Raw genomic sequence first — 12832 nt, 5'->3', positions numbered from 1 at the left:
TGTGTCATGAAGTTACACTCAAGACACTTTAAATTGAATGATGCGGACACATTTGTTACAGGGTACTTTCCATACTTTGTATGTGTTGCAACTGTAAATATTTGATACTTGTTTATGTTGACAAATGTGCTGTTTTACACTGCAATATTGTTCAATGATTAATATGTGTGTCTAGATTGTGTGCTTTGCTGTTGTGTAGCTGCGAGCTCCTAGTAGCCTATGGTCTACCGTGTCTCCCTTTTTGTTAAGTACTTGGCTAAAATAGAAAAAAAGTGTGTGCTTATTGGAGGACATTTAGATGTCAACTGGCTGTCCAGCTATGCACGGGTAGACATGCTGTAGGACTGCTTGTATCGCACCTGATATCACACACAATTAAACACACTTCTTGTATTGCACCTGATATTCACACACAATTAAAGATGCTGCGGGACTGCTTGTATCGCACATGATATCACACACAAGTAAACACGCTGCAAGACTGCCTGTATTGCACCTGATTTTAAACACAATTAAACAAACTGCAGGACTGCTTGTACCGCATATGATATTCACTCACAATTAAACATGCCGCGGGACTGCTTGTATCGCACATGATACCACACACAAGTAAACACGCTGCAAGACTGCCTGTATCGCACCTGATTTTAAACACATTTAAACAAACTGCAGGACTGCTTGTACCGCACATGATATTCACTCACAACTAAACATGCCGCGGGACTGCTTGTGTCGCACATGATATCACACACAAGTAAACACGCTGCAAGACTGCCTGTATCGCAGATGATATCACAAAGAAGTAAACATTCTTCAGGGCTTTCTGTATTTGCACATGATATGATACAAGTAAACACGTCGCAGGGCAGGACAGCCTGATACCAGACACAAGTAAACACGCTGCAAGACTGCCTGTATCGTAGATGATATCGCACACAAAAAAACATTCTTAAGGGTAGCCTGTATCACACATGATATGATATACAAGTAAACATGCTGCAGGACCGCTTGTATCACACATGATACCACACACAAGTGAACACACCGCAGGACTGCCTGTATTGCACATGGTATCACACAAGTAAACACGCTGCAAGCCGGCCCGTATCGCATATGGTATCACACACAAGTACAAATTCTTCATAGCTGCCTGTATCGTACATGATATCACATACAAGTAAACATGCCGCAGGTCAGCCTGATACCACACACAAGTAAACACCCTGCAAGATTGCCAATATCGCAGATGATATCACACAGAAGTAAACATTTTTCAGGGTTGCCTGTATCGCACATGATATGTCATACAAGTAAACACTCCGCAGGACTTCCTGTAGCACACATGATACCACACACAAAAAACACGCTGCAGTACCGCTTGTATCGCATATGGTACTGCACAAAAGTAAACACGCCACAGGACTGCCTGTATCGCACATGGTATCACACAAGTAAACATGCTGCAAGATTGCCTGTATCGCAGATGATATCTCACAGACAAGTAAACACGCTGCAGGACTGCTTGTATCGCACCTGATCTCAAACACTATTAAACTGCAGGACTGCTTGATCGCACATGATATTCACACACAATTAAACATGCTGTGGTACTGCTTGTATTGCATATGATATCACACACAAGTAAACACACTGCAATACTGCCTGTATCGCAGATGATATTACACAGAAGTAAACCTTCTTCAGGGCTGCCTGTATTCGCACATGAAATTATACAAGTAAACACGCCGCAGGACAGCCAGATACTACACAAGTAAAAACGCTGCAAGACTGCCTGTATCCCAGATGATATCACACACAAGTAAACATTCTTTCAGGGCTGCCTGTATTCGCACGATATGATACAAGTAAACACGCCGCAGGACTGCCTGTATCGCACATGATACCACACACAAGTAAACGCTCCGCAGGACTGCCTGTATCGCACATGATACCACACACAAGTAAACACTCCACAGGACTTCCTGTATCGCACATGATACCACACTGCTTGTATTGCACATGATATCACACACAAGTAAAAACGCTACAGGACTGCTTGTATCGCACCTGATATAAAACACAATTAAACAAACTTGTACCGCACATGATATTCACACACAATTAAACATGCTGCCGGACTGCTTGTATCGCACATGATATCACACACAAGTAAACACGCCGCAGGACAGCCTGTATCGCACATGATACCACACACAAGTAAACACTCCGCAGGACTGCCTGTATCGCACATGATACCACACACAAGTAAACACGCTGCAGGACTGCTTGTATCGCAACAGATATCAAACACAATTAAACAAACTGCAGGACTGCTTGTATCGTACATGATATTCACACACAATTAAACATGCTGCGGGACTGCTTGTATCGCACATGATATCACACACAAGTAAACACGCCACAGGACAGCCTGTATCGCACATGATACCACACACAAGTAAACACTCCGCAGGACTGCCTGTATCGCACATGATACCACACACATGTAAACACGCTGCAGGACTGCTTGTATCGCACCAGATGTCAAACACAATTAAACGAAACTGCAGGACTGCTTGTATCGCACACAATTAAACATGCTGCGGGACTGCTTGTATCGCACATGATATCACACACAAGTAAACACGCCGCAGGACTGCCTGTATCGCACATGATATCACAAGCAAGTAAACACGCCTTAAGACTGCCTGTATCGCACATGATACCACACACAAGTAAACACGGCACAGGAATGCCTGTATTGCACATGACATCACACAATTAAACACGCTGCAAGCCTGCCCGTATCGCAGATGGTATCACACACCAGTAAACATTCTTCAGGGCTGCCTGTATCGCACATGATATCACATACGAGTAAACACGGTGCAGACCTGCCTGTATCGGACTTGATCATACACTACTTACATGCAAGCACATATCACATAACTGCTTTTTTATTTTTGATGATATCGCATCGATACCATTAACGGATTCTGACAACTCCTCGATAGTAATACTGATATCTCATATTTTTTGTTTATTAAAGGCCTACTGAAATGAGATTTGCTTATTTAAACGGGGATAGCAGGTCCATTCTATGTGTCATACTTGATGATTTTGCGATATTGCCATATTTTTGCTAAAAGGATTTAGTAGAGAACATCCACGATAAAGTTCGCAACTTTTGGTGCTAACAGAAAAGCCCTGCCTCTACCGGAAGTCGCAGACGATGACATCACATGTTTGATGGTTCCTCACATTTTCACATTGTTTTTAATGGGAGCCTCCAACAAAAAGTGCTATTCAGACCGAGAAAACGACAATTTCCCCATTAATTTGAGCGAGGATGAAAGTTTCGCGTTTGAGGATATTGATAGCAACGGACTAGAAAAAAAAACAACAACAAAAAAACGCGATTGCATTGGGACGGATTCCGATGTTTTTAGACACATTTACTAGGTTAATTCTGGGAAATCCCTTATCTTTCTATTGTGTTGCTAGTGTTTTAGTGAGTTTAATAGTACCTGATAGTCGGAAGGGTGTCTCCACGGGTGTCTTGGAGACGACACAAGCTCAGCTTTTCTCCGGTAAGAACTGAATTTTTAACCACAACTTTCTCATCGAAACCTGCTGGTTGATATGTGGTCGGGATCCATGTTCTCTTGACCGCGCTCTGATCCATAGTAAATTTTTACGTCCAGGAATTTTAAACAAGCAATCACCGTGTGTTTGTGTGGCTAAAGGCTAAAGCTTCCCAACTCCATCTTTCTACTGTGACTTCTCCATTATTAATTGAACAAATTGCAAAAGATTCAGCAACACAGATGTCCAAAATACTGTGTAATTATGCCGTTAAAGCAGACGACTTTTAGCTGTGTGTGTGTGCAGCGCTCATATTCCTAAAAACCTGTGATGTCTTGCGTACACGTCATCATTACACGACGTTTCGAAGACGAAACTCCCGGGAAATTTAAGATTGCAATTTAGTAAACTAAAAAGGCCGTATTGGCATGTGTTGCAATGTTAATATTTCATCATTGATATATAAACTATCAGACTAGTAGTAGTGGGTTTCTGTAGGCCTTTAAGCAGATTGAACATATTGTAAGAAACAAAGAAAGATGACAAAAGTAATGGTGTTTGGTGTCATTTCTCCAATTTTGTCATTGTTGTGTTTTCTACACGACTGACAGGCAAAAAAAAAAACGCAAAAAAGGGGTCGCGATGGCATAAACGCTGCAGGATGAACAACAAAAGCAAAAGTTGTGTTAGTCGTAACGCCCGGCCGGTCACATGACGGGTCACATGACAGGTGACGGGAGGTAAACAGTTCATTAGCCGCCTCCTACACAATGTTTACATCTAATGGTCAGAACTTCCCGGGCGCCATGCGAGCGCGTCGACACGTCGACGTTGTGTCGTTAATTATACGACTATCACGGCGGCGGACTGGCCGTTTTCCTGACATCCCGCCTCTTTAATTGGCCCGAGCAGCGCCGCTTTATCGGCGCCATAACGCGAGGTCGTGTCAGCGCCGTGCTCTTCCTCGCTCTGATCTCTTGTTTGCTCTTTCTGACGCCGGCTAACTGCTGCTAATTAATCTACAAACTGCTCGCCGCTCACCTTCTCCTGTCTTCTCTCTCCTTGTGTGTGTGTGTGTGTGTGTGTCTTCCTCTCCCTCCTCTTCATCACGCTGTCAGGGCTTTGGCTTTGTAACTTTTGAAACGAGCACAGATGCCGACCGTGCACGAGAGAAACTAAACGGTACAATCGTAGAGGGACGCAAAATCGAGGTGCTTTCTCTTCTTCTTCTTCCTGCTGTGGTGGTGTGCACGCGCATGCGTCTGTGTGTGTGTGTGTGTGTGTGTGTGTGTGTGTCGTCGGCCATCCGGCGACAAGGCGGGATGAGTGCATGCTATCATCTCCTGACTTGCTGTCAGCTGTGAGGAGGCGCTCACGTGGTTTGGAGGCGAATGAGAGCACGTCTTTTCTTTCCTGATGCAACCGCTTCCTGGTCTGTGATGTCGTTCATTTGTGGATGATTTCTGCATGCGTCCGCCTCTTTGCAGACATGTTGGAAGCGCCGCCAAACTCCAGTAAACACTCAGCTTCTGTTGTCGCCACAGGTGAACAACGCCACAGCGCGAGTGATGACCAACAAAAAAGTGGCCAACCCTTACACGAATGGTGAGTGGAAGCTTCTGAAGCTCACCCCGCCATCGTTTGTCCCACATTCAAAGTCCAAACTAACAACAAATCGGCTCCCGTCCTAAATGTTGACATCACAAACAGATAATACTTCCATCAGTACACTTCAGAATAATGTAGTGTACTGTATTTACACATTCTTCTTCTTCTCTCCTTTCTTGGGTAAATTGCAACCAATCCATATTTTATCACCAACATCAACAAAAGTGTTACTTATTTAGTCTTTAAGTGCATAAGTGTGTTACACTTGCATACCTATAATTATTATTTAAGTGCATAAGTGTGTTACACTTAGTCTTTAAGTGCATAAGTGTGTTACACTTGCATACTTAGTCTTTAAGTGCATAAGTGTGTTACACTTGCATACCTATACTTAAGTATTTAAGTACATAACACTTGCAGAATTAAAACTTAGTCTTTTGAGTGCATAAGTGTGTTACACTTTTGTACTTATACTTAAGTATTTAAGTACATAACACTTGCAGACTTAAAACGTAGTCTTTTGAGTGCATAGGTGTGTTACACTTGCATACTTACACTTAGTATTTAAGTGCAAAAGTGTGTTACACTTGCATACGTACGCTTAGTCTTTAATTGCATAAGTGTGTTATACTTTTGTACTTACACTTAGTCTTTGAGTACATAACACTTGCAAGCTTAAACTTAGTCTGAGTGGATAAGTGTGTTACACTTGCATACTTACACTTAGTATTTAAGTGCATAAGTGTGTTACACTTGCATACTTACACTTAGTCTTTAATTTCATAGGTGTGTTACACTTTTGTACTTACACTTAGTCCTTAAGTGCATAAGTGTGTTACACTTGCATACTTACCCTTAATATTCAAGTGCATTAGTGTGTTACACTTGCATACTTACGATTAGTCTTTAATTGCATAAGTGTGTTATACTTTTGTACTTACACTTAGTCTTTGAGTACATAACACTTGCAAACTTAAACTTAGTCTTTTGAGTGCATAAGTGTGTTACACTTGCATAATTACACTTAATATTTAAGTGCATAAGTGTGTTACACTTTTTAAAGTTAAAGTTAAAGTACCACTGATAGTCACACACACACTAGGTGTGGTGAAATTTGTCCTCTGCATTTGACCCATCCTCTTGTTCACCCCCTGGGAGGTGAGGGGAGCAGTGGGCAGCAGTGGGCAGCAGTGGTGCCGCGCCCGGGAATCATTTTTGGTGATTTAACTCCCAATTCCAAACCTTGATGCTAAGTGCCCAGCAGGGAGGTAATGGGTCTTATTTTTTTATAGTCTTTGGTATAACTCGGCAGGGGTTTGAACTCCCAACCTACCGATCTCAGGGCGGACACTCTTACCACAAGGCCACTGAGTAGCGTACTTACACTTAGACTTTAAGTGCATAAGTGTGTTACAATTTTGTACCTACGCTTAGTCTCTAAGTGCATACGTGTTACACTTGCATACTTAAACTTTGTTGTTTGAGTGCATACGTGTGTTACACTTCCGTACTTACACTTAGTCTTGAGCGTTATACCCAGATACTTAAATTTAGTTTTCTGAGAGCAGAAGTGTTTTACACTTGTGTACTTACACTTAGTATTTAAGTGCATAAGTGTGCTACGCTTGCATACACATAACCTTTGAGTGCATCAGTGTGTTATACCTGTGTACTTACACTTGGTCTTCTGAGTGCATTAGTGTGTTACACTTGCACACTTACACTTGGTCTGAGTGTACAAGTGTGTTACACTTGTACACTTGGTCTGAGTGTACAAGTGTGTTTCACTTGGTCTGTGTACATAAGTGTGTTACACATGCACACTTACCCTTGGTTTTGAGTGCATAAGTGTGTTACACTTGGTCTGAGTGCATAAGTGTGTTACACTTGCACACTTACACTTGGTCTGAGTGCATGAGTGAGTTCACACTGACAAGTGCGTTAGAATGCAGTACACTGTCAGTACCTGGATGTTTTCCTCAGCACTCTCCAGATGTTGAGTGTGTAGCGATGAATACTTAACCCCTTAAATAGTCGTCATCTTGGCCATTTAGCATAGGGGCGGGACCAACTAAAGTGGCTGCAATTTACCGTGAAAAAGGAGAGAAGAGGAAGGTAAATATTGCGATCGTCATTTCCAGTACAATGGCAGAATTCCCACTCTCAGAAAGTAAGTACTCAGTGTAATTCTTGAAGTATTACATCCTCTACTACATCGACTAGTTCAGGGGTCGGCAACCCATAATGTTGAAAGAGCCATATTGGACCAAAAATACCAAAACAAACCCGTCTGGAGCTGCAAAAAAATAAAAGCCATATTACATACAGATAGTGTGTCATGAGATATAAATTAGATTATGATGACTAAATGAGCTCAAATATAGCTACAAATGAGGCATAATGATGCAATATTTACATATAGCTAGCCTAAATAGCATGTTAGCATCGATTAGCTTGCAGTCATGCAGTGACCAAATATGTCCGAGTAGCACTCCACACAAGTCAATAACATCAACAAAACTCACCTTTGTGCATTCATGCACAACGTTAAAAGTTTGGTGGACAAAATGAGACAGAAAAAGAAGTGGCATAAAACACGTCTTAGAAAGTCGGAGAAAGTTATACATGTAAACAAACTACGGTGAGTTCAAGGACCGCCAAAATTAGTAAGACAAAACGGCGCTCGCCAAATACTCGAATCAGTGAAGCGTGTTTAATATAAACCGTGTGCTATATCACAATTAGGGAGGTTTGTGTCATGTTTGTCCTCCTACAGAAACCATATTAAAACAAAAAATATGTTTTTTTCCATTTTTCATATATTTTTGAAAAAGCTCCAGAGAGCCACTAGGGCGGCGGTAAAGAGCCAAATGCGGCTCCAGAGCTGCGGGTTGCCGACCCCCGGACTAGTTAGTTTGTATTTGTGTCACTATTAGCGCCTACTTCCTGTTGAAATTCCTCCACAGAAAAAGCACCAATTAAGTCATTCTTGTTCTAACTGTAGATCTGTTTTGCTCGCCAGGCTGGAAGCTGAACCCGGTGGTCGGCGCCGTCTATGGTCCCGAGCTATACGCCGGTAAGTGCTCTCAGTCAATCCCTCGCCGCTCGTACCAACGTGGTCCCGGCGAAGGCGCGCAGCACGCATCGGAGTGGATCTGAGCGCGGCCCGGATAAGCGGCGGATGATCCCGGCCTTGTTTGCGGCGTGTGGGAGCGGCGAGCTGGAAGAGCAGAGGGGGAAAAAAGCGATTTGAAGAGCGAGCGTTATCAGATGGAGGAGGCCGCCGCCGTGGATGGATTTGCCAAGTGCGGCAGATTGACTTTTACACCGCTAACCGAATAAGAGAGATTGAGCGAGCGATATCGTTGGACCGAGGCCGCCGCTCCTCCTGCCGGCGGTAATGGAGGAGCGAGATGAGCTCAGTGGGCTTTTCCCTATCTGCCGCTGCCTGGGCGTGCCAGCTTTATTGCTGTGTGTAATACCGAGCCTTTGCATTTTAATGAGGCAATGCTTCCATTTCATTTGGAGGAAGTGCTGAGCACATCGCGCCACTTTAACGCCTTTCCTTTCTGCTCATTAGACTAAAATCTGTTCATTCCCTGGACAGCTTTATGGTGGACTTCTAAATAACTGGCCGTGACAGAGAGCGCTCCTCTTTCATTTTTATTCCCTGCCCGAGACGCCCCTCGCCTCCGACCTAGCTCCGCCTACGCCCCCCCCCCCCCCCCCCACCCATATCTGCGTCTACCCCCGACAATTATGCGCTCTCATGACACTTGATTAGGTACACCGTCCAATGAGATCAACACAACATTCAGTTGGTCTATTTCAGGGGTCACCAACGTGGGACCAGATGAGTCGCCCGCTGGCCTGTTCTGAATTAGCTCAAATAGCAGCATTTACCAGTGAGCTACCTCTATTTTTTAAATTGTATTTATTTACTAGCAAGCTGGTCTCGCTTTGCTCGACAGTTTTAATTCTAAGAGAGACAAAACTCAAGTAGAATTTGAAAATCCAAGAAAATATTTTAGAGACTTGGTCTTCACTTGTTTAAATAAATTCTTTTTTTTTTTTTTACTTTGCTTCTTATAACTTTCGGAAAAACTATTTTTGAGAAAAAATACATCCTTAAAAATGATTTTAGGATTTTCAAACACATATACCTTTTTACCTTTTAAATTCCTCCCTCTTCTTTCCTGACAATTTAAATCAATGTTCAAATACATATATTTGTTTTTTTTTTCTAAAGAATAATGAATACATTTTGATTTAATTCTTCAATTTAGCTTCTGTTTTTTCCACGAAGAATATTTGTGAAATATTTCTTCAAACTTATGATTAAAATTCCCCAAAAATATTCTGGCAAATCTAGAAAATCTGTAAAATCAAATTTAAATCTTATTTCAAAGTCTTTTGAATTTCTTTTAAAATTTTTGTTCTGGAAAATCTAGAAGAAATCAGGATTTGTCTTTGTTAGAAATATAGCTTGGTCCAATTTGTTATATATTCTAACAAAGTGCAGATTGGATTTTAACCTATTCAAAACATGTCATCAAAATTCTAAAATTAATCTTAATCAGGAAAAATTACTAATGATGTTCCATAAATTCTTTTTTTAATTTTTTCAAAAACATTCGAATTAGCTGGTTTTTCTCTTCATTTTTTGGGTTGAATTTTAAATTTTGAAGAGTCGAAATTGAAGATAAACTATGTTACAAAATGTAATTTTCTTTTTGTTCGTGGGTTCTCCTCTTTTAAACCGTTCAATTAAGTGTTTTTTTCATCATTTATTCTCTACAAAAAAACCTTCCGTAAAAGGAAAAAAAATGTATGACGGAATGACAGACAGAAATACCCATTTTTTTATATATATAGATTTACCTATTCAAAGGTAAATTGGCTATTTCCGGCAATTTATTTAAGTGTGTATCAAACTGGTAGCCCTTCGCATTAAGCAGTACCCAAGATTAGCTCTTGGTTTCAAAAAGGTTGGTGACCCCTGGTCTATTTGATCATACTAACAAATGTTGACATTATTTTGTGCTCACCTGGGAGTATCGGTATCATTGTGATAGAACCCTGGGTCTGGGTTAGTTGTTGCCTCATCCTTCACTTAAAGGCCTACTGAAATGAGATTTTCTTATTCAAACGGGGATAGCAGGTCCATTCTATGTGTCATACTTGATCATTTCGCGATATTGCCATATTTTTGCTGAAAGGATTTAGTAGAGAACATCCACGATAAAGTTCACATTTTTCGGTGCTAAGAGAAAAGCCCTGCCTCTACCGGAAGTCGCAGACGATGACGTCACATGTTGATGGCTCCTCACATATTCACATTGTTTTTAATGGGAGCTTCCAACAAAAAGAGCTACTCGGACGGAGAAAACGACAATTTCCCCATTAATTTGAGCGAGGATAAAAGATTCTACTAAATCTTTTCAGCAAAAATATGGCAATATCGCGAAATAATCAAGTATGACACATACAATGGACCTGCTATCCCCGTTTGAATAAGAAAATCTCATTTCAGTAGGCCTATAAAGGTTCGTAAATCGAAAAATCTGCAAATAGAGGGGTTCACTGTTCACTCTTGTATTGGATTGTGTTACTAATGAAGTGACTGGGTGTGCGTGCGACACACACGCACACCCATTCCGGCGCACAGAAATAGATAACCTTTATAGAGCACCAACAGACATGCACACACTTCCCAAATCATCTCATAAATCAGAAGCGGGAGTGTGTGGTCCACCCCTCCAGGCGGGGGGGAGGGGCCTGGAGGAGACGCGGCTGATTTATTGGCGGATAATTTGTCAAGTCGTCATGACGCGGCGCCTGCAGTTTTCCTAGCTGATACGAGCTGTCCAGCCTAGCGCCAAAAGTGGGGCGTCTTTTTTTATTTTTTTACACAAAACCTAACGAGGAGTCTCGAGCAGAAATAAAGCGAGTGCACGTCTTCCCTTCCCAGCGTGAATCTGATTCCCAAAATCATCCATGCTGCAGTTAATGTACTTTTGTCGAGTCGGAGGGGATATAAGGGCGATTAATCACTGTTTATCAGCGCTCATTTCCGTGCAGGAGATCAGTGAAATTGGGGGCCATAAATCCTGGCTCGCTGACAGCGCACTTCGTCTCCATTCGTCCTGGCGCTACAGGTTTATTGTCCTCAAAAGCCATTCAGGAGAATGACGGATGACGGCCTCGCGCTCGCTCCCCGCTCTTAACCTCTTGCAGGGCCAGACTGGCCCCGCCCACCTCCGCAGGAAGGAGTTCTAGTAGGGGGCGGGTGCTTGTGCAGGACTGCAAGGAGTCGTCTTTATCTTTACGTTGTAAAAATAAAAGTGACCCGAACTGGGCCCGAGCTCACCTAAGATGGACTGATGCAAAGTGGAAAAGTGTTCTGTGGGCTGACGAGTCCACATTTCAAATTATATTTGGAAACAAAAGACGTGGTGTCCTCCAGAACAAAGAGGAAAATAACCATTCGGATTGCTATAGGCGCAAAGTTCAAAAGTCAGCATCTGTGATGGTATGGGGGTGTATTATTGCCCAAGGCATGGGTAACTTTGACATCTGTGAAGGCCCCATTAATGCTGAAAGGTCCATACAGGTTCTGGAGCAACATATGTTGTCATCCAAGCAACGTTATCATGGACGCCCCTGCTTATTTCTGCAAGACAAGTGTTACAACAGCGTGGCTTCGTAAAAAAAGAGTGCGGGTACTTTCCTGGCCCGCCTGCAGTCCAGACCTGTCTCCCATCAAAAATGTGTGGGGCATTAAGAAATGTAAAATACGACAGCGGAGACCCTGGACTGTTGAATGACTGAAGCTCTACATAAAAAAAGAATGGGAAAGAATTCCACTTTCAAAGCTTCAACAGTTAGTTCCATCAGTTCCCAAACGTTTATTGAGTGTTGTTAAAAGAAAAGGTGATGTAACAACAGTGGTGAACATGCCCTTTCCCAACTACTTTGGCACGTCTTGCAGCCATGAAATTCTAAGTTAATTATTATTTGCAAAAAAAAATTAAGTTTATGAGTTTGAACATCAAATATCTTATCTTTGTAGTGCATTTAATTGAATATTGGTTGAAAAGGATTTGCAAATCATTGTATTCCGTTTATATTTACATATAACACAATTTCCAAATTCATATGGAAACGGGGTTTGTATATATATATATATATATATATATATATATATTATATATATATATAATTTTTTTATGTTATTTGTATTTTTTTTTTCTTTACTTCAAATATTCCACTTGGAAATTTTCTTGACAAGGAAAATATTCCATAGGTTTAGCTTTTGCCATAAAAACAGGGTTTTCTTGAACTAATACAACATTTTTAGTTGTATTTGTTGTAAGTGTTCCTTACTGTGCATGCGCTCCTCCTCATGTTAGAGGATCAATAGTAAGGACCTTGGCACCAAACGTTCAGACTGGACCTGTCCAAGTTCAGTCCATGAGCATGAACTGAGGAAAACTACAAGCGCTCAGACTAGATCTGTCCAAATTCAGTCCGTGAGCAGGAACTGAGGAAAACTACAAGCGCTCAGACTAGACCTGCCCAAGTTCAGTCCATGAGCATGAACTGATGAAAACGAGTCGGAGGAGAGGACAAACGTTTT

At 41.8% G+C, this 12832-nt stretch overlaps 1 protein-coding gene across 10 annotated transcripts in view; it reads left to right on the top strand.

The window, feature by feature from the left end:
- The window catches only part of LOC133556071 (RNA binding protein fox-1 homolog 3-like), a 981253-nt gene that overhangs the window by 917885 nt on the left and 50536 nt on the right, over window positions 1-12832 (top strand). For 8 of the 10 annotated variants that reach the window (XM_061905676.1, XM_061905677.1, XM_061905678.1 and 5 more), the window contains 3 exons: window positions 4704-4796; window positions 5130-5190; window positions 8216-8269. In XM_061905676.1, the coding sequence (XP_061761660.1) occupies window positions 4704-4796; window positions 5130-5190; window positions 8216-8269 (208 nt within the window). The remainder of the gene's footprint in view (window positions 1-4703; window positions 4797-5129; window positions 5191-8215; window positions 8270-12832) is intronic. The other 2 variants (XM_061905681.1, XM_061905679.1) reach the window with 1 other exon arrangement.

Source organism: Nerophis ophidion, linkage group LG07 (assembly GCF_033978795.1).
Source record: "Nerophis ophidion isolate RoL-2023_Sa linkage group LG07, RoL_Noph_v1.0, whole genome shotgun sequence".
Taxonomy (NCBI): Eukaryota; Metazoa; Chordata; class Actinopteri; order Syngnathiformes; family Syngnathidae; genus Nerophis; species Nerophis ophidion.
This window is presented reverse-complemented; position numbering and strand designations above follow the sequence as displayed.